Raw genomic sequence first — 23,563 nt, forward strand, 5'->3', positions numbered from 1 at the left:
AAAAACAATAGGTTCTTAATGTATTACATTTATTTCACTGTTTTTGCACGTAAAGTTACTGTTGTAATATACAAATGATAGACTTAATACTAATACCAGTCAATCATTGGCCAAGCAGATATTATAATCATAAATCAGAATTATGGCGTTGAATAATTACAAGATATCATAATTTATTAGAAAAAACATATTGTATGTATTTACAGTTTACAAGCTTATTAATTTCCACTTAAAAATACTTGTTTAAATTAACTCGCAGAGATTAATATTTAAAGGAAGTCGTTTTGGTCGAGTCAGAAACGACTACGTGTGTTTTGGACGATGCCTTTCGCAGTTGGATCCTCGTGAGCCTGTAAGACAAAAAGGACACAGTTTATTTTTTTCTTTCTATACCGTCATTTTTCAGTAAAATACTGTAGCGTGAGTAAACGGTAAGATATTATGTAGCTTTTATCTTTTTTAAATTAAATTAGTAGTATTAACTAGTTTAGAGAAGTGGTTACGGTTGTGGTTGTAGTGTGACTAACATATTTACTAGTCGGTGCGGGAGTAAACTCGCGTGTGCACGTGACCTGCGCATGAGTGGCGGTGGAGACCTCAGGTTTGTTCCAGTTACCTTGATGACGATAGAGTCCTAGGCCCGGTGTACCACAGCTCTTTCTTTACACACCCCAGACGGTACGTGAGCGGTCTCGCTTGCGTACGTATGTGACGTCACAAGTAGGGGGTAGGAACTTCAGGCTTGTTCTTTACACATTCCAGCTAGGCTTATTCTAGTTAGGCATTAGTGGGGGTCCCTCAGGCTGGTCGTAGTTACCTTGATGACAATAGAAGTCCTAGGGCCGGTGTTCCACAGTTCCCCGCGTTCATCCACGAAGGCGCATTCCACAGCCACAGTGTAGAGGCCAGCAGCGTTGACGCCGACCAGTTGTTGCGCCGCGAAGAAGTCGCGCACCGGTGTCACTGTTTGAACTGCTGTTAACGCTGGCTGGATGTTTGTCAGCTCCACCGTCTGTTACATTTGATTAACATTAATGTCATAAAGCCGCGTGTAACTGGGATGTGTACAAGCGCTTTTGAAAACTCAATTGCAAAAAAAAAAATACTTCAAGAGTATAAAAATGAGTTTTTAAACAGCTAATATGAAAATTACGTCACTATGACGTACGTAGCTTGACTTTTTTCCACTTTTGGTGATATAAATTACCTTTTCATTACTCCGAGGGTGAGGTGTGGCAGTGACCGTGATCTGTACTCCTTTCACTTGACGTTGAGGCTGGCGTTTGCTAAAAAATAAAATACACATTGCATAAAATACATGCTTGAGGCAGCTTTTGAAGTTTGGGAAGGAATTTAAAAGTATTTCACACAATGTCAAAGTACAAAAGGCGAACTAAATATCATATGGCAATTTTTTTCACTTTTGGGCCAAATCGTTTGGTTACTTAAAAGGGTCGTGTCATACCCTGCTACGACTCATGCTGAGTTGGGGAACTTTATTGCGCACATATTGTTTTATACTGTTTTTTTTTTCTTTTTGAACTGTTCTTTCTATTCTGTGTGCCAAGTAAATACATCTTTTCTATTACCTGAGCGGCACAGCCGGCAGCACAACGCCTTCAAGCTTCAGCGCCAGTCGATGCGACAGTGGTAACGTCGCCGCGTATTCCGCCGGCGGGGCCCTCCACGCCGGGGTCAACGACACGCGACACAAGGCGCCCCCCGCGCGCCCTGCGCACACGCCGCGCGCCCATACAGAGCCCACGCTGCAAGCGCGGACCGCGGCTAGGATGGCTTCCGCGTGCTGCAATAGAAGCGGCTTTATAACAAAGGCATAAGGTCCTCAGTGCCGCGGCGCGCGCCACGCCGGGGTCAATGACACCCGACACAAGGCGCCCCCCGCGCGCCCTGCGCACACGCCGCGTGCCCATACGGAGCCCACGCTGCAAGCGCGGACCGCGGCTAGGATGGCTTCCGCGTGCTGCAATAGAAGCGGCTTTATAACAAAGGCATAAGGTCCTCAGTGCCGCGGCGCGCGCCACGCCGGGGTCAATGACACCCGACACAAGGCGCCCCCCGCGCGCCCTGCGCACACGCCGCGTGCCCATACGGAGCCCACGCTGCAAGCGCGGACCGCGGCTGGGATGGCTTCGGCGTGCTGGAATAGAAGCGGCTTTATAACAATGGCTTAAGGTCCACAGTGCAGCGACATGCGGGACAGTCCGTGCTGCAATGGACAACAATCTTGTGACGAAGATATAAGGTTCAATATTCGTTGGGCGAGTTCATGGTCTGCGCAAACGCCGCGCGCCCATACAGAGCCCAAACTGCACGCGCGGCCCGCGGCTAAGATAGCTTCTGCATGCTGCAATAGGTTCAAAATCCTGTCGTGGCGAGCCTAAAGTGCGACAACATGCGCATACGCCGCGTGACTTCAACAGGCTACGCTGCGTGGGCGGACCGTGGCAATACACGACGACCTTTTAACAACGACACAAAGTCCACAGTGCAGCGACATGCGGCACAGCGCGCACCCCGCCCAGAATATCTTCGGCGTGCTGGAATACATGACGACCTTATAGCGACGACTTGTGTGGACCTTGTTGCACTGTGGACCCACAGTGCAACAAACGCGGCACAACGCGTGCTGCAATATGGTACGTCCTTATAAAAAAGGAATAAAGTCCACAACGTGTGTACACAGCACGGCCTGCACACACGCCGCATGACATCAACGCACTAGCAGCTAGGATTGTCTCCACGTCCAAACGGCAGCGTGTCGTTGTCGAACTTTGACAAAGTTCAGCAAGCAATTCGCTAAGGAAACCCGCAACTCACCCGATGCGTGATGCCCTGCCCCGTCGTCGGGTCATCAAACAGCTTGGCGGAGATCTTGGCGAGAGCAGCGCTGGGAGCCAACGCTATCATCTCCTCCAGACACGTGGGCCGGATCTCCTTGACTACTCGCGACTTGCATTGGCAGAGTGGGGGACATATATCGTAGAACTAAACCCTGGTCCGTGAGCACGTAGAATCCCGTCCAATGACCCCAAGCTACCCATCCCTATCGCTCGCGCGTAATTATGTTGCTGTCGCGACTGTGCGACGGGCGCCCGCAGTGAGTGTGCGAGCGCGACAGCAACATAATTACGCGCGAGCGATAGGGATGGGTAGCTTGGGGTCATTGGACGGAATTCTACGTGCTCACAGACCAGGCTTTAATGGGTGTTGAGGCAGAAAAGTCACGTGGTGACCACGTATCAAAAGACGCCTCACACTCGGTGGAATAACAATCTGGTGACGGTCGCGAGAAGCACCTGAATTGCGGGCAGCGCAGAACCAGTCCTTTGGGGAGATTAACAAGCAATTCGCCTTACCTTCTGTGTAATTTCCTAGTTTATCTTAGAGAAATTAGCGACAGAATCCCTCAACTCACCCGATGCGTGATGCCCTGCCCCGTCGTAGGGTTATCGAACAACTTGGCAGAGATCTTGGCGAGCGCGGCGCTGGGAGCCAACGCGATCATCTCCTCCAGACACGTGGGCCGGATCTCCTTGACTACTCGCGACTTGCATTGGCAGAGGGCGGGGCATATAGCTCGTAGAACTGATAGGTGTTGAGGCAAAATCACGTGGCGACCACGGATCAAAAAGACTCCTCACACTCGATGGAATAACAATCTGCTGACGGTCGCGAGAAACTCCTGAATTGCAGACAGCGCAAGACCGGTCCTTTGAAGAGATTGACAAGCCTTTTGCCAACAGAAACCAACAACTCACCCTATACTACTAGCTCATAGAACTGACGGGCAGTGAGAAAGAAAAGTTGTCGAATGGCGATCACGCACCAGAAGACGTAACGAAGCACCTGAATGCGGGAAGCGCAGAACCAGTCGTGGAAATCTTAGCAAGCAATTTTCCAACAACTCATCCTTTTTATGTGTAGTTCCTTGGTCTATCTTAAGAAAATAAGCGAGTAATCCGTCAACAAAACCTAAAACTCACCCTATGCGTAATGCCCTGCCCCGTCGTAGGGTTGTCAAACAGCTTGGCGGAGATCTCCTCCAGACACGTGGGCCGAATCTCTTGGCCACGATGTCTGACGGCTTATTTAGACGGAGCACATAGCTCGTAGAACTGACGGTTGTTAGAGAAGAAAAGTTCTCGAGTGGCGACCATGTACCAGAAGACGTAATGAAGACACCTTTCACTCGGTAGACGGACGATCTGGTAAAGTTCTTTGGAAACACCTGAATGCGAGCAGCGCAGGACCGGTCCTTTGCAGAGATTAACGAGCAATGTGGATACAAAAATCATCTGTATGTAATGTCCTGGTATATCTTAGGGAAATTAGCGACAGAAACCCGTAACTCACTCTATGCGTAATGCCCTGCCCCGTCGTCGGGTTATCGAACAACTTGGCAGAGATCTTGGCGAGCGCGGCGCTGGGAGCCAGTGCGATCATCTCCTCCAGACACGTGGGCCGGATCTCCTTGACTACTCGCGACTTGCATTGGCAGAGTGGGGGACATATTTCGTAGAACTAAAGCCTGGTCCGTGAGCACGTAGAATCCCGTCGAATGACCCCAAGCTACCCATCCCTATCGCTCGCGCGTAATTATGTTGCTGTCGCGACTGTGCGACGGGCGCCCGCAGTGAGTGTGCTCACGGACCAGGCTTTAATGGGTGTTGAGGCAGAAAAGTCACGTGGCGACCACGTATCAAAAGAGTCCTCCCACTCGGTGGAATAACAATCTGGTGACGGTCGCGAGAAGCACCTGAATTGCGGGCAACGCAGAATCAGTCCTCTGTGTAATTTCCTGGTTTATCTTAGAGAAATTAGCGACAGAATCCCACAACTCACCCTATGTGTAATGCCCTGCCCCGTCGTAGGGTTGTCAAACAACTTGGCAGAGATCTTGGCGAGCGCGGCGCTGGGAGCCAACGCGATCATCTCCTCCAGACAAGTGGGCCGGATCTCCTTGGCTACGATGTCTGACGGCTTGTCTTGCTGGTTGCACGTGACTCGGTCCAGGAAGTGGGCTAGTTGAGCGTATGTGTACTGCGCGCTAAGAAGGTGTGTTAAGGAAATGTCTCTTTCGAAATGCCTAACACGAGAAATTGGTTCCAAATACTTCATCACCCAATTTCATCGAGTTTTTTTTTTGCAACAGAAATGTAATGCAACAGAAAAAACGGCTTAATTTTAAAAAAAAAGTAGACACGTGTTTTAGTATGTTCTATTGAACATCATGTGGTGGCAATGTGGTATTTTAAATAGAAACCACCGAAAACTCAGGCTGTAAGAAGTAGCAGAGGCGGGATCAATAAGTATTCTCATGAAACCTGGTCCTAGTTTCTTGTTTCACAGCTGGATATGTCATGGCTAAAGACCTGTATGCGATGAAACTGTGGAGATTTGGTCCGACCTTTCTGTCTCAAGCAACTGCAGTAGTTTCTTTTTGGTAAAGGATACATATGAAGATGCGCCAGCGTAGTATTATCGGCGTGGAATGCAGTGCGCGCGATGGCTGCATAGCGCTGTGCTACCGCGCTCACAGCACGCGCCGCCCTGCGCGTCGCGCTCGCGCACGCGCCCGCCTTGGCTGCTGGGTCGCGCGCCGCCTGGTGGGAAATATTGGTTTAGTCACTAATAAGGGAAGCTTTCAAACCAAAGCGGAGACAAAATGTTATAGGCAATCAAAAGAAGGCGCTGGATGCAAGCCGCTACCAAGTTACCAACTGTGCGATGTGGAAGTCATTTGGGGAAGCCTAACTTCGGCTGAAATGATGATGATGATGAATCAAAACAATTTCATGAATACGTTTCAGCTCTGCTCAGCCTCAGTGGAGACGGTTGGGTATTTCCCCTCTACATTGTGTCTCTACTCTAACATTGTTCACGGCGTTATGTGGCATTGTGCATTGCTATAAAACGAAGCTAGCTGCCGACACATTTACTAAAATACTTTGACGCTTCTTAACAAGCCGCGCAAATGCTGCCCAGTAAACGCGTGTAAGTAATAAAAGATCTGTGGATGCTAATCAAACAAAATAACCGCGCACCCCGCGCCGCCCAAATATGTACTTGTGTAGGTAACATAGAGCTGTGGATTTAAAACAGATGACTGCTCTTACCTGCGCGTGAGCATGCGCAATAGCCGGCGGTGGTTGCGTGCAAGCAGCTCTTGCGGCGACCGCAGCCCTTGCTAAGGCCGCTAGAGCCTGGGCCCTTGCCCCCATAGCGGCAGCGGGCAGAGGGGCGCAGCCTCCGCAGCCGGCACAGGCGGCCGCGCAGCCGGCGCCCCAGCCACCCAAATACTTGTAGATAACGCTGTGGATTTTAATCAAACTAACCTGCGCGTGCGCATGTGCTATGCGCAGCGACCGCAGCCAATGCCTGCGCACGCGTACCCATTGCGGCGCTCAGCCTAAATACTTGTTCGCAATAAAAATCTAGATCCTAAATAAGGAATCTGACCTGCGCGTGAGCATGCGCAATAGCCGGCGGTGGCTGCGTACACGCAGCTCTCGCGGCGACCGCAGCCCTTGCTAAGGCCGCTAGAGCCTGTGCCCTAGCTCCCATAGCGGCAGCGGGCAGAGGGGCGCAGCCTCCGCAGCCGGCACAAGCCGCGGCGCAGCCGGCGCCCCAGCCACCCAAATATTTGTAGATAACACAAGAGCTGTGGATTCTAATCAAACCAACCAACCTGCGCGTGAGCATGTGCTATGCGCAGCGACCGCAGCCAATGCCTGCGCACGCGTACCCATTGCGGCGCTCAGCCTAAATACTTGTTCGCAATAAAAATCTAGATCCTAAATAAGGAATCTAACCTGCGCGTGAGCATGCGCAATAGCCGGCGGTGGTTGCGTGCAAGCAGCTCTTGCGGCGACCGCAGCCCTTGCTAAAGCCGCTAGAGCCTGGGCCCTTGCCCCCATAGCGGCAGCGGGCAGAGGGGCGCATCCTCCGCAGCCGGCACAAGCGGCGGCGCAGCCGGTGCCCCAGCCACCCAAATACTTGTAGATAACGCTGTGGATTCTAATCAAATTAACCTGCGCGTGAGCATGTGCTATGCGCAGCGACCGCAGCCCTTTGCTAACGCAGCTAATGCCTGCGCACGCGTACCCATTGCGGCGCTCAGCCTAAATACTTGTTCGCAATAAAAATCTGTAGATCCTAAATAAGGAATCTAACCTGCGCGTGAGCATGAGCGATCGCCGGCGGTGGTTGCGTGCAAGCAGCTCTTGCGGCGACCGCAGCCCTTGCCAAGGCCGCTAGTGCCTGGGCCCTAATTCCCATGACCGCGGCCCGCGCCACCCAAATACTTGTAGGTAACTAGAGCTGTGAATTCTAATCAAACCACTAACCTGCGCATGAGCATGAGCGATAGCCGGCGGTGGTTGCGTGCAAGCAGCTCTCGCAGCGACCGCAGCCCTTGCTAAGGCCGCTAGAGCCTGTGCCCTAGCCCCCATAGCGGCAGCGGGCAGAGGGGCGCAGCCTCCGCAGCCGGCACAAGCGGCCGCGCAGCCGGCGCCCCAGCCACCCAAATACTTGTAGGTAACACAAGAGCTGTGGATTCTAATCAAACCAACTAACCTGCGCGTGAGCATCAGCTCTCGCGGCGACCGCAGCCCTTGCTAATGCCGCCAACGCTTGGGCCCTAGCTCCCATAGCGGCAGCGGGCAGAGACAAATACTTGTAGTAACAGAGCTGTGGATTTGAAACAGATGACTGCTCTAACCTGCGCGTGAGCATGCGCGATCGCAGGCGGTGGTTGCGTGCAAGCAGCTCTCGCGGCGACCGCAGCCCTTGCTAAAGCCGCTAGAGCCTGTGCCCTTGCCCCCATGGCCGCAGCGGGCAGAGGGGCGCAGCCGCCGCAGCCGGCACAAGCGGCCGCGCAGCCGGCGCCCCAGCCACAGCCCGCTACTTTTGGTAACATAGAGCTGTGGATTTGTAACAGATGACTGCTCTTACCTGCGCGTGAGCATGAGCGATCGCAGGCGGCGGCTGCGTACAAGCAGCCCTTGCGGCGACCGCAGCCCTTGCTAAGGCCGCTAGAGCCTGCGCCCTAGCCCCCATGGCCGCAGCGGGAAGAGGGGCGCAGCCGCCGCAGTCCGCTAAATACTTACATGTATAAAGAGCTACGGGAATATTCCTACCTCTCGTTCTCATCACTGAAACTTCCATGTGTGTGTCTGCAATATGAAGAGCTGTAAATAAAGAATCTAACCTGCGCGTGAGCATGCGCAATAGCCGGCGGTGGTTGCGTACAAGCAGCTCTTGCGGCGACCGCAGCCCTTGCTAAGGCCGCTAGAGCCTGCGCCCTTGCCCCCATAGCGGCAGCGGGCAGAGGGGCGCAGCCGCCGCAGCCGGCACAAGCGGCCGCGCAGCCGGCGCCCCAGCCGCAGCCCGCTACTTTTGGTAACATAGAGCTGTGGATTTGTAACAGATGACTGCTCTAACCTGCGCATGAGCGTGTGCTATGGCAGGCGGCGGCTGCGTGCAAGCAGCTCTTGCAGCGACCGCAGCCCGCGCTAACGCAGCCAAAGCTTGGGCCCTTGCCCCCATAGCCGCAGCGGGGAGAGGGGCGCAGCCGCCGCAGCCGGCACAAGCCGCGGCGCAGCCGGCGCCCCAGCCACCCAAATACTTGTAGATAACGCTGTGGATTCTAATCAAACTAACCTGCGCGTGAGCATGTGCTATGCGCAGCGACCGCAGTCCGCTAAATACTTACATGTATAAAGAGCTACGGGAATATTCCTACCTCTCGTTCTCATCACTGAAACTTCCATGTGTGTGTGTGCAATATGAAGAGCTGTAAAGAAAGAATCTTACCTGCGCGTGAGCATGTGCGATCGCCGGTGGCGGCTGCGTGCAAGCAGCCCTTGCAGCGACCGCAGCCCTTGCTAACGCAGCCAACGCTTGGGCCCTTGCCCCCATAGCGGCAGCGGGTAAAGGGGCGCAGCCGCCGCAGCCGGCACAAGCGGCCGCGCAGCCGGCGCCCCAGCCGCAGCCCGCGCCGCCCCAGCCGCTGCTGACCTCCCAGCCGGAGCTGGCAGCTTCGAGCCCGCTTATGCCTGCCACCGAAAATAGATATTTTGGTTTGGTTATAACCTCGTTATGACGCCAGTTTTCACCATCAATCCCTAATTTTTAAGTGACCCCTGTGGTGACAACAGGATTTGTTTTCATAGGGGTCACTTAAAAATTAGGGATTGATGGTGAAAACAGGCATTAGTCTATTGACGAAAAGAGAGACAAAATCACACTATTACAACTCAAGAATATTGAAAAATTGATTATTTCATTCCACTCTCACGTATAAAAATATTTATGTTGGAAAACCAAACAATAAGGTTATTGACATTTTTTTAATATCCTAATCTTTGTATGAAATCTAAGCCGATGACGTCATTACAACAAACCAAAACAATCCAGTTGAGTGACAACAATTTAGCAGAACATAAGTTACCTTCTTTCAGCAGCAAAGCGTCGGCAGAGGCAGCCCTGTGCAGCGCCGTGAGCCAGCGCTGCGCCGACTCACTTGGCGCCTCCTCTGCGAGCCTCTTCAGAATATCCGCTGCTAGGTTCTGGTGGCCGTATCTGCAGAGAATTATATTATTTTGATATTTGGTACATACTTGGGCAACGTTTCGGATTATCTATATCAGGGGTGGTCAACTTGATTAGACATAAGATCTACTGTTTACTAACGAAACCCTGGGCGATCTACCACCTACATACTTCTTGAAATCTTAAATGAAACAACATAGTTTAGTACACAATCATGTAGTATTTTTTGCCTTGCTACGATCGACTGGACTAATGGTCGCGATCGACCGGCTGGCCACCCCTGAACTGTATCTTTCCAATGCATTTGTGTGCATGAATATACTGATATGGGACACTGGATTGATTCTGATTCTTCTTAAACACAACAACTTTTTGTATGCGATCAATATCGGAATCTTCCTTTCAAACACATCCAAGGAAGTGCGAATAGAATTTGAGGATCTATTAAATCTCACCTCAAAGCAGCCCTAGCCACCCTGTATCTAGTCCAGTCATCAACTCCTCGGATGGTGTCGAGTATTTTCTGCTCCCATGAAGAGTTGATCTTGTAAGTCAGGGCTGTGCCTGCCTGCTCTTGGAATAGAATTTATACAGCACCAGGCTTGTGCTATAGGGCTATACAAGAGACAGAAGAGAAACTCACCTTAATGCAGCCCTAGCCACCCTGTATCTGGTCCAGCCATCAACGCCTCGGATGGTGTCCAGTATCTTCTGCTCCCACGAGGAGTTGATCTTGTACGTCAGGGCTGTGCCTGCCTGCTCTTGGAATAGAATTTATACAGCACCAGGCTTGTGCTATAGGGCTATACAAGAGACAGAAGAGAAACTCACCTTAATGCAGCCCTAGCCACCCTGTATCTAGTCCAGCCATCAACTCCTCGGATGGTGTCCAGTATCTTCTGCTCCCACGAAGAGTTGATATTGTAAGTCAGGGCTGTGCCTGCCTGCTCTTGGAATAGAATTTATACAGCACCAGGCTTGTGCTATAGGGCTATACAAGAGACAGAAGAGAAACTCACCTTAATGCAGCCCTAGCCACCCTGTATCTGGTCCAGCCATCAACGCCTCGGATGGTGTCCAGTATCTTCTGCTCCCACGAGGAGTTGATCTTGTACGTCAGGGCTGTGCCTGCCCGCTCTTAGAACAGCTTTCAAAGCAACACTAGAGCTGTGTCTTAGGACTATACAAGAGACAGAGGACTTAATTCTCACCTCAAAGCAGCCCTTGCCACCCTGTATCTAGTCCAGCCATCTACTCCTCGGATGGTGTCGAGTATCTTCTGCTCCCACGAAGAGTTGATCTTGTACGTCAGGGCTGTGCCTGCCCGCTCTTGGAAGAGTACCGTACACAGCAGAACTAGAGCTGTGCCGTCGTTGGAACTGTCCGTTGGTGCTTCGCTGAAGGAAGACGAATAATTTTCAAATATACTTTGCAAAACAACTGGATCTTGGATCTTCTGCACCTAAAGGATATCCTGGCCTATTGCTATGGGATTGGGCTGCTGATATTAAAACTCTTTTTCCCACAAAGAAGAAGAGTGTGTAATTTATTGTTTTGGACTCCGTGCATCATGACACAGTGCGATTTAAAATCTTAAGAAGCGTATTTTTTATGCGATTATTCTGAAGATGACATCATATGATGGTGGACCGATGACATCATAAAGGTAGCAGGGAAGCGCTGGACGCAGGCCGCTACCAATCGATCAACATGGAAAGCATTGGGGGGAGGCCTATGTTTAGCAGTGGACGTCCTATGGCTGAAATGATGATGATGATTATGATGATTCTGAAGATATGACTGTAGAGTGTAGAGCTAGATAATGGTGTTTTAGCTTTTAGAACTATAGGGATATAAGCATGGTCCAAAAGCATTAAAAAACTTCATAGTAAACAAAGGGTCAAAGCATCAGCTTTTGATCTCGCAACTCACCCTTTCTGCGCTGCATCAAGCGTTTGCAGCAACGCGGGCATGGCTGGAGCGATCGAATGCGGACAGTACGTAGACCCGCCCAGCGCTCCCAGCGCTTCAAGCAGCGCTAGTATGCGCGGCCCGCCTTGCTTCCAGTCGCACTCTTGTAGCTGTATGCCCAGTACGGTGGCCGTGCGAGCCGCGTAGATCGTTGGCTCAGCGATGGAGAGTTTTACCTGCGGAGAAAAGGACATCATCCATTTTGGTCCAAAATCAAAAGTGCCGGCCAAAAAATAAAAGTGCTGTATTCTGATAGAATACGTCCGCCTTAGCATTTATTACTATGGCACCAAAGCTGTAGCACCACTGTGCATCGTAGTATTTGAGCTCTAAAAATATATGAAACGACTGACTTTGATCTCAAATACTACGATGCACAGTGGTGCTACAGCTTTGGTGTCATAGTAACAAATACTAAGGCGGACGTATTCTGTCAGAATATAGCACTTTTTTTTTATTGGCCGACATTTTTGATTTTGGACAAAAAATGTATGAATCGTCGATGAATTTTAGATCTCAAATACTCGACGCACAGTGGTGCTACAGCTTTGGTGCCATAGTAACAAATGCTAAGGCGGACGTATTCTGTCAGAAGACAGCACTTTTTGTTATTGGCCGACACTTTTGATTTTGAACAAAAAATGTATGAATCGTCGATGAATTTTAGATCTCAAATACTCGACGCATAGTGGTGCTATAGCTTTGGTGCCATAGTAACAAATGCTAAGGCGGACGTATTCTGTCAGAACACAGCACTTTTTTTTTTATTGGCCGACACTTTTGATTTTGAACAAAAAATGTATGAATAAATCGATGACTTTTAGATCTCAAATACTCGACGCACAGTGGAGCTACGGCTTTGGTGCCATAGTAACAAATGCTAAGGCAGACGTATTCTGTCAGAATACAGCACTTTTTTTTGTTGGCCGGCACTTTTGATTTTGGACCAAAAATATATGAAACGTGGATGATGTCCTTTGTATGTGTGGACGACAGCACATCCGTGGCGTCTTATCTCATTGTAATACAGGCTATTTTGGAACAAAAAATTTATAGTTTGATGTGCTGTGGATTGTATAAGACACTCAAGTGTCTAAGCCCAGGAAACCCTGTCTGAATCTGATTTCCTGGTCTTAAGCCAGAAGCTGGGTACGCCCATATTTATTCTACAAAAGTTAATATTAGGTGGCTGAAATTTTTCCGCCGCCTTTTAGTCTGAAAAATATGTTGTCCCTAACCTAGGACAAGACAATCTTTATTTGGGATGACTTTAGGTATAACCTTTAAAAACTTAACCCTCCTGGCGCATTCGGGTAATTAGCCGTTACAGCTTATTTGTGGCACATTGTAATGTTTTCTGAACATCAAAAATATGCTACCAAATTGTTGACGGCAAAGTTAAGCTGATTTTAAAGGATGTTCTTACCAAACAGCGTAGAGCAATCCGCAGCGGCTTGATGTTGGTCGGGTCGTTGTCGACGCCTGTGGCAATTACTAGCGACTCCAGTGCCAGCATCAACTCAGAACCATCTACAGGTAATGATTCTTCATAGCTGTAACCAATGCCATTTGGAATATATTGGTTTGGGAGGAGAATAGTTGAAGATTGGACTCGATAGAGCATTGAGCAACATTCGATGTCATTTAATAAGCGGTTGGAATTAAACAGGGTAAATTAACACAGTTATTTTTAAAGTGTCCCTGAAACGATGCAATGGACAGCTCGAAAGAGTGGAATCTCTGGCACACTGTTGATTTTTCGTCGGCCGATAGTTGAGTCGGGCAGTTGATCAGTATGGGCATGTATGGGAGTGCGCACACTACGCCGATTCGATTTGGCCGATTCTTCATACAATTTAAAATCGGGCACAACTACCGGCCAACTAAAAATCAACGGTGTGCGCCTACTCTAACTCTCACAGAAAGTGCAGGCAGCTGTGGAGTGTCGTACAGTCAGCGTCAAATAGTTCGTGACACATAAGGTTGTTTTGCCAACTTTTTGGCCACTTGCAAAATGGGACCAAATGCGAATGGGACCGAATGTGCAGGGAGACCCAGATGCTCTTTACAATAACCTTTTCGAATGTATTAAAACCGAACATGACAAAGTTTTTACGGTAAAGCCATTAAAACCAAATACCAAATCTAAGTTTAGTGACTGGGCTACTAAGGGAATATACAAAAGTCGAAATACGTTATATGAACTTTATGGCATGAAAAAGTATAATAATAGTATATCTTTTCTTGAGCATGTAAAAAAGTATTCAAAAATTTTTAAGAAAGTTTGCTTCATGGCTAAGTCTTTTTATATTCGGGACAAGATAGGGAACGCCAGTAATAAAATAAAAGAAACTTGGAATGTTATCAACCGAGAGACTGGTAAACTAAAACCAAGAGATAATGACTTTTCTCTCAAAGTTCACGATAATTTGATATCTGCAGATAAAGATGTAGCGGAAGCTTTTGATAAATTTTTTGGTAATATAGCTTCAGCAACAACTGCCAACTTAAAGTCATCTCCCTCCGAGGCTGAAGAAATATTGAAAACCCACGTGACACCCTGTGACTCGCACTTCTCTTTTAAACATATTACTCCTTTAGATATCACTAAAACTTTTAATCTTTTAAATGTAAAGAGTACAACTGATATCTGGGGCATCTCTGTCAAGATAGTCAAACACATTATTGATATAATTTCCCCACAGTTAGCGATAATATTCAATAATTGCATAGAGAAGGGAATCTTCCCCGACCTCATGAAACATAGTAGACTAATGCCATTATTTAAGTCTGGTAGTAAAACCGACCCTGGCAATTATAGACCCATTTCTATCTTGCCCGCTCTGAGCAAGATTTTTGAAAAAATCATACAGGAGCAACTTATGATTCACTTTGGCTCTAATAAACTATTTCATAGTGAACAATATGGTTTTACCAAGGGTCGTTCCACCACCGATGCCGGGGTTGCACTACTTAAACATATCTTCGAGGCTTGGGAGAATTCTCAAAATGCACTAGGGGTCTTCTGTGATCTCTCAAAAGCTTTTGACTGCGTAGAACATCAAACGCTAATTCGCAAACTGCACTTTTATGGGGTGAAGGACTCGGCTTTGGATTTAATACAATCCTATTTAAACTTTAGAGTTCAAAAAGTTGACATAAACGGTGTTTTGTCTTCTGGGTCACCTGTGAAAATGGGAGTTCCGCAGGGGTCAATTCTGGGTCCATTCTTGTTTCTTATATACATTAATGATCTACCATATTTTGTTAAGGACTCTTGCGAAATCGTGTTATTTGCTGATGACACATCTTTGATTTTTAATATTGATAGAAGTAAAAATAAATTTGACGATGTAAATAATGCACTAACAAGAGTTTTAAGTTGGTTCACTACAAATAATTTACAACTTAATGCAAAGAAAACAAAATGTATAAAATTCTCTTTGCCTAACGTAAAAACAGTTAGTACCCAAATAGAACTTAATAATAATGCCATCGATCTGGTAGACTCTACTGTTTTTCTGGGAATTACCCTGGATTCAAAACTCCAGTGGGGCCCCCATATAGAAACTCTGGCGGGAAAGCTCAGCTCAGCGGCTTTTGCAATAAAAAGGATACGGTCATTAACCGATGTTTCAACAGCTCGCTTAGTTTACTTTAGCTACTTTCATAGCCTAATGTCATATGGAATCATGCTATGGGGCAAAGCTGCAGATTTTGAAACAATATTTATTTTGCAAAAACGTGCGATAAGATACTTGTATAAAATGAAAGCAAGAGCGTCCCTTAGAGAATTGTTTAAAGAAATTGGCATTCTCACGGCCGCTTCACAATACATCTTAAACTGTATTCTATTTATTCAACAAAATATTAATGAATTCAAAAAGAAAAGTGATATTCACCAAATTAACACTAGAAATAAAAATAAATTGGCTATACCCGCTTTTAGACTTAATAAAGTGTTTGCCACTTTTATGGGACAAGGTATCCATTTTTATAACAAAGTCCCTGATAAATATAAAGAGCTACCGTATAATAAATTTAAAGGTATAGTTAAAGATCACATGCTTAAAAAAGCCTATTATACAACTCGAGATTTTCTTAATGATAAGTCATCCTGGGAGTAGGATTATGGTCCTCTCATGCTCGCACTAAAAATAATTAAAATGGAAAGTAATGTATAAACTAATAATAATTTCTCAAATGTTATAGTGTCATGCTTCTCAATCTGGACTGTTACTTAGCTTTATTATTAGTTTTTTTTTAAAGAGATAACTTGGAATGGTCATTCTCACTAAAATGTCTCTGGGGTGGTGGCGTAGTGAGGCGGGTCGTTACATTCCCTCCAATATGGTCGAGTGAAGCGATGGCTGGTTCACTCGTCATGTCTGTGAACAGGCGCTGCTTTCGGGGACTGGTCAATCCAAGTTATTCAAATTTATGTATGCGAGTCATTTCTACTAGTATCTTAATATGTAAGTCTAGATATTAGCACGTCACTACCTTGTTTAATATACCACGCAATCTTGTATACCCATTCTTATAAGATACACCATACAAGAATGCATGGTAAATTCAGTGAACTGCTCCTGAATCGAATGTACCTACTACTACTATTTATATTTATTTATATTAACCGGCAGACAGTGGTGACTGAGTTTGTTGCGGCGCTTCTTCTCAGCACTTGCCAAATGTTGGTCTCGAAGCGCTGGTAGGGTAAAAAGATTATGAGACATGTAGAGGCTCCTTAAGAGCAAAATGACGATTTGTAAGAACTATTTATTAGTCTAAACAAATAAAGAAATTTTGACTTTGACTTTGACCATTTTTCAATTTGTGACAAAATGCGAATGAGACGGTCTATGTCTATGATGCGCAAACGTCCTGATAAGTACCAGTGGAGCACGATGCGCGTGAGCACGCCGCACGCGGTGGCGGCCTGTGGCAAGTGCGCGCTGAGCGCTGCGTCGGCGCAGTACTGACGCAGTGCGCTCGCTTGCTGCCCTGCTGCTGCGCAGATCGCCGGGCACTCCACCAGGATCTGATAGGAAGGTTAATAGTATAAGTTTGAAAAGGACAGTTCACTAGAATTTGACCGCATGAGTGACGCTGATCGCTCGGCGCCGACGCTTCATACAATAGGTTAGATGACAAAATTTCAATTATTTGTCCGTCAGACAGATAATTAGAAAATATTAGACTCATATTTTTTATTTTCTTTCATAATTTAATAATAACAGTGCTACATCGAGTTGAAATGGCGCGATACGTCACGCTTGAGTAGAATTTTTACACAAAAGTGACGTCACGCGACATTTCAACTCAATATAATATTGTAGTTATTCGATTATGAAAAAAATTAAAAAACATGTGTTCAAAATTGTTTTGATTATCTGTCTGACGGACTAAATAGAATTTCGATTTCATTACCCAGTCATCATCCCTATTCGGCTGTCAGCGTTGACGGTCAGCTTACGTTAGCGTGACTCTAAAACCAGCCTTATAGATCGTTTCATCCACGAAGACGCGCCCCACCAATTTTTTTGGTCGAGGCAAGCGCGTGGTGCGGGGAGTTTGATCCGAACAATCCGAGCGTCATTATTGTAGTATGTGTGTGCCCTCATGGATAATTTAGCGTGTACCGATAACACTCAAACATTAGCGGAAGAATGGTGGGGTGCGTCTTCGTGGATGAAACGATCTAATACAAAAGCATGACAAGTAAAAATGTGTGAAACATACCCTTTTGCATCATAAAGGGTAAAGCTGTTATGTACCCAGTGTCACCCAAGGATGTGATATTTCAAATTAAAAAAAATTGTTGTGATAAACAAAATGGTTATTTTTTATTTTGGGTTTTGATCCAGTGAATCAAAATAAATAAATCACATCCACAAAATAAGGGATAACATTATTGTCTTGTCAGATCTAGATGACGTTTATTACTTGTAACACGAGTAGTTATACTGAAATACTAAACAGTATGAAGATGTCTATCTCACTAAATTTAGCGTTGTAATTCAGCAATAGGTTGTTGTTGGAATCACATAGTTGAGAAACAAAGAAGTGAGCTTAATAAGAATCTGTTCACTACTAACCTCCATAACCTGCAAGCAGAGCATGGTATGCTCCTGATCCTGGCTGTCCGTGGCGGCTCGCACGAGGTCCTGGATGCACTGAAGCGGCCACAGCGCGGCGTGCTCGGCCAGCTTCTTCAACCCTACCAGCGCGGCGCGGCGCACGGCGGAGCGCGCGTCGTTCATGGCCAAGCTTAGGAGCAGTTCCACCTGGGAGCATATTTTTTTGTCATCTCATAAGCTGTAGGATCTTTAGGTTTTCATATATAGTCTGGTCCGTGAGCACGTAGAATTTTGTCCAATGACCCCAAGCTACCCATCCTTATCGTAATTATGTTGCTATCGCGCTCGCACACTCACTGCCGGTGCCAGTCGCACAGTCGCGACAGCAATATAATTACGCGCGAGCGATAAGGGTGGGTAGCTAGGGGTCATTGGACAAAATTCTACGTGCTCACGGACCGGGCTTTAGTAAATAGAACACATTTTGTGAACAGTATTCTGGACAATAATAGAAGTATAGATGACCCATGCTGAACTGTCCCACCAAACTCAATGACAGGGGGGCGCTACCATCGTTCAACTATATGGTTTCCAACATGGCAAAAATCGGAAGCAGCGATCCGGTATTGACGGTGGCGCCCCACTGTCAATGTCATGGCCGTTAGGACAGTTCAGTATTTTGGAACTATATCCTTGTTAAGACTTATTATGACATTCACAGCAGCTGTCCATGTAAGTTAAGTTTAAACATGCCAGTAAAAGAAGAATCATGGTATTTCTGGCTTAGAGTTATTGTTAGTTAGCATGGGAGCCTTCAGAGTGGAATGAGGAATATAAAGCAGATATGAACATAAAAACAATTGTCGTGATTGACAATAACTAGACAAGCTTGCAAGCTTCCATCACTACTTCTTTTTAGTTATGAAAAGCCAAAAGAATCGAAACTTCAATTCCAGTGTTTTTTTAACAAGTTCAGTGTTCAAGAAGTTACGAACTACATTAACTTTAAACAATGAATCAAGGATTGCACTCTACCTGGTCAGGCACATGCACCACTGTGTCAGCAGCAATGGCAGTCAAAGCTGTAATAGCTGCTCGGACTGAGCTTGATGAAGGGAACCTCTCCAGTAGGGATCGAAGTAGCTTCAAGACACCTTGGGCTCTAACAGCTGTAAAAAAAGTTTCTCATTTATGGTATGTCAGTACCTAGAAAATATCTTATGTACAGTCTAATATTTAAATAATTACATTGATTTTGAAGTCAACTACTTATTGCAGTATAATACAAATACATACCTCCACCATGGACACTCCTCAATGCTCTGACAAGTTTGGCCCGTCTCTCGGCTCCGGTGCTCTCACATTCAACCATATCTGATAGCTTGTTGCACATGGCTACTGCAAAGGCACTGAAATAAAGCAATACATGTGATTTATATTAAAAAAATAAGTAAAAACATGTAATAAAATCCTATATTATGAATTTCATATATGGGGTAAGCACCTTATGGACCCAGAAATGTCTGAGAAAGAGAATCTGAACAGGAGAGAAGATCTGATTCAAAAATAATGAAGTACTTACTTTGAATGAGCAGCAAATCTGGTTGTAGCATAGATAGCTGCATCCACCTCAACATTATCATGGCTGTCCAGCCCTCTCCTTATAGCATGGTGGACGTTTTGCCTCTCCGGTATAATACCAGCCACTGCCCCAAGAGTTCTCAATGCTAGAGCCCTAGCCACAGGATCATTAGAATGCAGAACACTGAATACCCTCCGTAAGAACTCATCAACGTTAAGTATCTTGTCCAGATGCTTCTCACTTTGCTGGCAGACGCGTAACACCCACAAACGTAGGAAATTGTTTCCCATACGAAACACATCAGCCAACTTCAAGAACGAAGAGTTGATAAGTATAGGAAAAGGATATTTCTCGAACAACCGAGGGAAGCGCACGATAGCTTCACATTGTTCTCCGACTTTGCCAGAACGCAGACCTGAAATATACGTGGAAGTTAAAAATAAATGAAACAAATAAGTTTGACTATGCATGAGGTTATGTCGGCGTACCTTTATCGAGCTCAGTCAGAGCTGAATTAGCATCTTGCTCAGGTTCTCCCGAGTTGTCGTTAAACGTGTTCAGCCTAACACCAATCATTTTAGCAGCGTAATATTATTTTTATTCAGAAAACGATACCAAAACGTAAACGAAAATACCAAACACCATGAAATGTCAAAACTGTCAACAAAACATCTGTGACACTGACAAGTCTGTTTCGTTGCATCTCTTGTGGTTTGCACGTGAATCATATTTCAATTATTTTCTGATTATAATTTCTTAGAAACAATGCATGTGGTTTGCCTTTTTTGTGTGATTTAAATTTATTTTATCTTACTTTGTTTATATAAATTAAAGTAAAATTTAAGACATAAATATCTCTGCAAGGAAATATAATTTCTTGCAATGGAACGTTAGAAACAAAATGGCTACCAATTTAGTTCTAAAAAAATTCAAAAGATGGCATAGTCTGTTTTGTTTTGGTAGAGAAGTGAAAAGTTTCGATTTATAAAATATGTTTTTGAGGATACCCTCAATAATAATTCTCTATGCATTTATTTTTCATAAAACAACTGGTTTTTTTTTAGTTTTAAATGTAATGTCACATCAAAAGTTAGTGATAATATTTGAATTACTTTCTACAAAAAAAAAATGGGAAAGTGGCTGCTAAAACACTGGGCAATCAGTCAAGTAACTAAAGTAAGTACTTACTTACCTAACCCTACTTACTTACTTAAAAAAATATTGTATACCTACATAAGTTCAATACGTCTCAAACGGTTTGCACTGTGCTGAGGCACTGTGTAGACTTGTAGAGGTAGAGCAAAAAGCATCGAACGATCCAAGTCAGTCACGGGTTCGAATCCTAAGTAGCATCAAAATGTATTATGATTAAGAGCATCATAATACATTTTGTAATAAGTTTATTAATAATTTTTTTGTTACAGCTGATCCAGTGACCGATACCACTTGATACACCGATACCGACTCATCCAGGAACATCAGTTTATTTCAAAGGTAAGTGCTTAGATCTTAATATCAGCTTTAATGTATTATTTTTTCGTCTAGATAAGGTAGACTAGAGTTATGTAAGCAAACGTAGCGACGAAAAAGTCGGGTTAGGTACATCAACCAAACCAAACACCATACCTTATAGTTATTAAGTAGGTAGGTAAACCTACCTTTGCTTAAAACTTTAGAGCTTGTTTACAGTAATTGCTTTACAAACTCGAAACGTCGAAGCGTAAGATTTCTTACTAATTAGGCACGTTAACAAGTTAATAACTTGTAACATTATCTAGCGTAGAATGGCGGAGCAGAGCAAGGCTGTATTTAGTTTAACCCCCGGGTCGTCTGTCAAAGGTAATTGCACCCTCTGTGTAACAGAACGCGTTCGTGTATAATCTGTGTCGTGTATGTCGCCATTACGAAATGGCGCGAAACGGCAGCCACTAATCATGGCGGATCCATGCGATGTTGGAGACGACGGCCGTAGTGTTACCGGATTATACGTTCTCGTTAATGATACTATGGAGTGTCGACGACAGTTTCAAGTTACAATACTGTGTGGAAGTTGGAGAAAATTATACATGCGTTTGGCTTTTAGTTAAAAACGCACTTTACTATCAATGAGACCTAGAAAACTTCATATTTACATTTAGCTACACGTTCATTTAATTTTTCGTATTATCAGCCGGTCTGTTCAAAGATTTGTCAGATATAATTGATAGCTTTTAAACACTAGTTACTTTCCTATCTCGTTGAAATTTAGATAGGCATCGTGACTAAAACTTGTCTTATCTCGTAGCTGTGAGAAAATGTTTAGGTAGCAAGGAGTCACAATGAACAAAATATTGTGCAAGATAAAAATTCAAATGAAACAAAGCCAAGTTTTTTGCGTATTAAAATTTTATCTGCCTAATCCATCGATAATCATTTAAAGACCTTCCGGACTGAACAAAAGCGTGTTTTGGCATATTTTTGGAATTAAGAAAACTTTTCTTTGTCCAGTATACGCAAGTAATCGATCCCGGATATGCTTGGATTTAGTATTTATCTACCATTGCTATTTGTCACAAAGAAACTTTCGAAGAAATTTCCTGTTTGCATTGGATCTTAACCTAGTGCTTATTGGACATTTTGTAGACCTTAAAATTTTGTGGAGTAAGTCGTAAATCGGGTAGCATTTATTGGGGACTGGAAGGTTTTGTGTGCATACGTAGCAGGCGAACCCGAAGTGTACCTCATTCATAAGAATGGCATTGTGCTTGGGATTTGGAGTTATTATCCGGCATTACGTTTCTTTCGTCGAGGGATTAGTGGCTAATGAAGATAAGATTGTGGCAGGCCGTGTTGACGGCTGGGAAGATTTGCCATGACTTTTGCATAGACGTATCCCGGGGACAAAATAATTCCTTTTGTCGTTGAAGGCATACAAAATTGTATAAAGCTCAAAGGCGATGAATCAGAACGGGATGGACCGGTTTAGTTGTAAATGAGGATGACATTTCTTTATTTTGTAATCTATTTCTATAATGTGGTTCGGGAAATTTGTATTTTTTTTACTAGTTATGTAAATAATCGGTTCAAATTAAGCACTGTTTGTATTGATACCTTATAGTTTGATGTTCTATATGTATAAGAAAATACGAATTTAAAAAGTATCTCTACACTTATTACTTTAAACATGATAGCCTGGCATGACCTCAGTATGCCGGCTACTATTTCATCAACTTACTTACTTAGAAATAGGTAACTACGTGACTATTATATTAGTCGCAATATCAGATGAAACTTTTATCGTGATGCTATTATACCAGCTCGATGCTCGGGTGCTTAAAGCACTTGGGAACGACTGTTAGCTCTCCGTAATAACATTTGCAGAAAGCACACACTCCACGTTAATGATGTCTAAAAAACAGGGCCTACTGTATTATAATAATAGCCGGCTATCACTCCATCACCGCAAATATTTGTCCAAAGCAATCACAGACCGATACTCGCTAATCCGCAAGGCAGCTTTCGATATAAAAACATTATCACACCCCACAAAGAGCGACAATGGCGCGATGACAATGCATGGCTCGGTCCCACTCTATTTACTTACAGTGAATACACAAATAATGGATACACGGTTTTTTTGGGAGCCGTTGGTGTCAAAATTAACGCCAGACGTGTTAGACGAGTGTGGCCAAATACTGGAAATTTAGCGGACATCACATCGTCATCGGGAGACGTTTGCTTTCTATAGAGCTACCTTTGGGCACAACTTGAGTTGAACATAAAATTGTATTATTCTTATTGCTTAATTTGCTTGCATGCATTATATTTGCTATTTCATTCCTTATATGATTTCGCAAAACAAGTGATCAACTGCCATTACATATTAGCAATCACATCTCATTTGCATCCCACGAAGCCGTAATGTGCATTTAAGTACTTTATGTAGCTTAATGTTGTTGCAATACAATAAGCTAAGTATTACAAAATAAATAATATTTGATTATGCCGCCAGTCGCAATTATTGACAAAGTTGATATTAATGGCATTTTGTCCGTCAATAGCCAAAAGCGTGGACATACGACAAATTATTCCGCGATACAGATCTAGTGTCGAGCGACAATGTGTTCAGCGTATTATGGGCGAATATCGTCCACGCCATTTGTCAGGTCGATACCAGCCCCACAATGGAGATTTCACGATGTTTTGATTACACCAGTGCACTCAGATACCGCGAAGGTGTGAGTACTCGGGATTATACGTTCGAAGACATTTGGAACTCTCTAAGCTTCGTTGAGGTCTCTGCGCAGTTTAATTGAAGATGTTTGTATAGAGATGGCGAGATTGTCTCAAATTTGTCGAAGCGTAATGTTTTAACGAC

The 23,563-nt window shown here is 45.0% G+C and overlaps 1 protein-coding gene across 1 annotated transcript; it reads right to left on the reverse strand.

The window, feature by feature from the left end:
- Positions 1 to 87: 87 nt before the first annotated feature.
- LOC135076069 (integrator complex subunit 7) lies at positions 88 to 19,914 on the reverse strand. The gene is made up of 16 exons (XM_063970526.1): positions 19,695 to 19,914; positions 19,207 to 19,621; positions 18,921 to 19,033; positions 18,660 to 18,793; positions 17,643 to 17,831; positions 16,440 to 16,585; positions 12,971 to 13,097; positions 11,506 to 11,720; positions 10,785 to 10,970; positions 9,473 to 9,603; positions 8,836 to 9,077; positions 5,476 to 5,624; positions 4,864 to 5,068; positions 1,208 to 1,276; positions 818 to 1,012; positions 88 to 350 (listed from the first exon to the last, which is right to left on the reverse strand). The coding sequence occupies exons 1-16, from the start codon at positions 19,780 to 19,782 to the stop codon at positions 294 to 296; spliced, it is 2,661 nt and encodes an 886-aa protein (XP_063826596.1). The 5' UTR covers positions 19,783 to 19,914; the 3' UTR covers positions 88 to 293.
- Positions 19,915 to 23,563: the final 3,649 nt, after the last annotated feature.

The sequence above is a fragment of the Ostrinia nubilalis genome, chromosome 11 (genome assembly GCF_963855985.1).
Source record: "Ostrinia nubilalis chromosome 11, ilOstNubi1.1, whole genome shotgun sequence".
Classification (NCBI taxonomy): domain Eukaryota; kingdom Metazoa; phylum Arthropoda; class Insecta; order Lepidoptera; family Crambidae; genus Ostrinia; species Ostrinia nubilalis.

Bases quoted from the DNA above. Each gene is read 5' to 3' on its own strand.
- LOC135076069 (XM_063970526.1), bottom strand. From the start codon at position 19,782: ATGATTGGTGTTAGGCTGAACACGTTTAACGACAACTCGGGAGAACCT. The intron at 19,622-19,694 runs GTACGCCGACAT...CGTATATTTCAG, and splicing joins TCTGACTGAGCTCGATAAAG to GTCTGCGTTCTGGCAAAGTC. The intron at 16,586-17,642 runs GTTAGTAGTGAA...CCTTCCTATCAG, and splicing joins TCTGCTTGCAGGTTATGGAG to ATCCTGGTGGAGTGCCCGGC.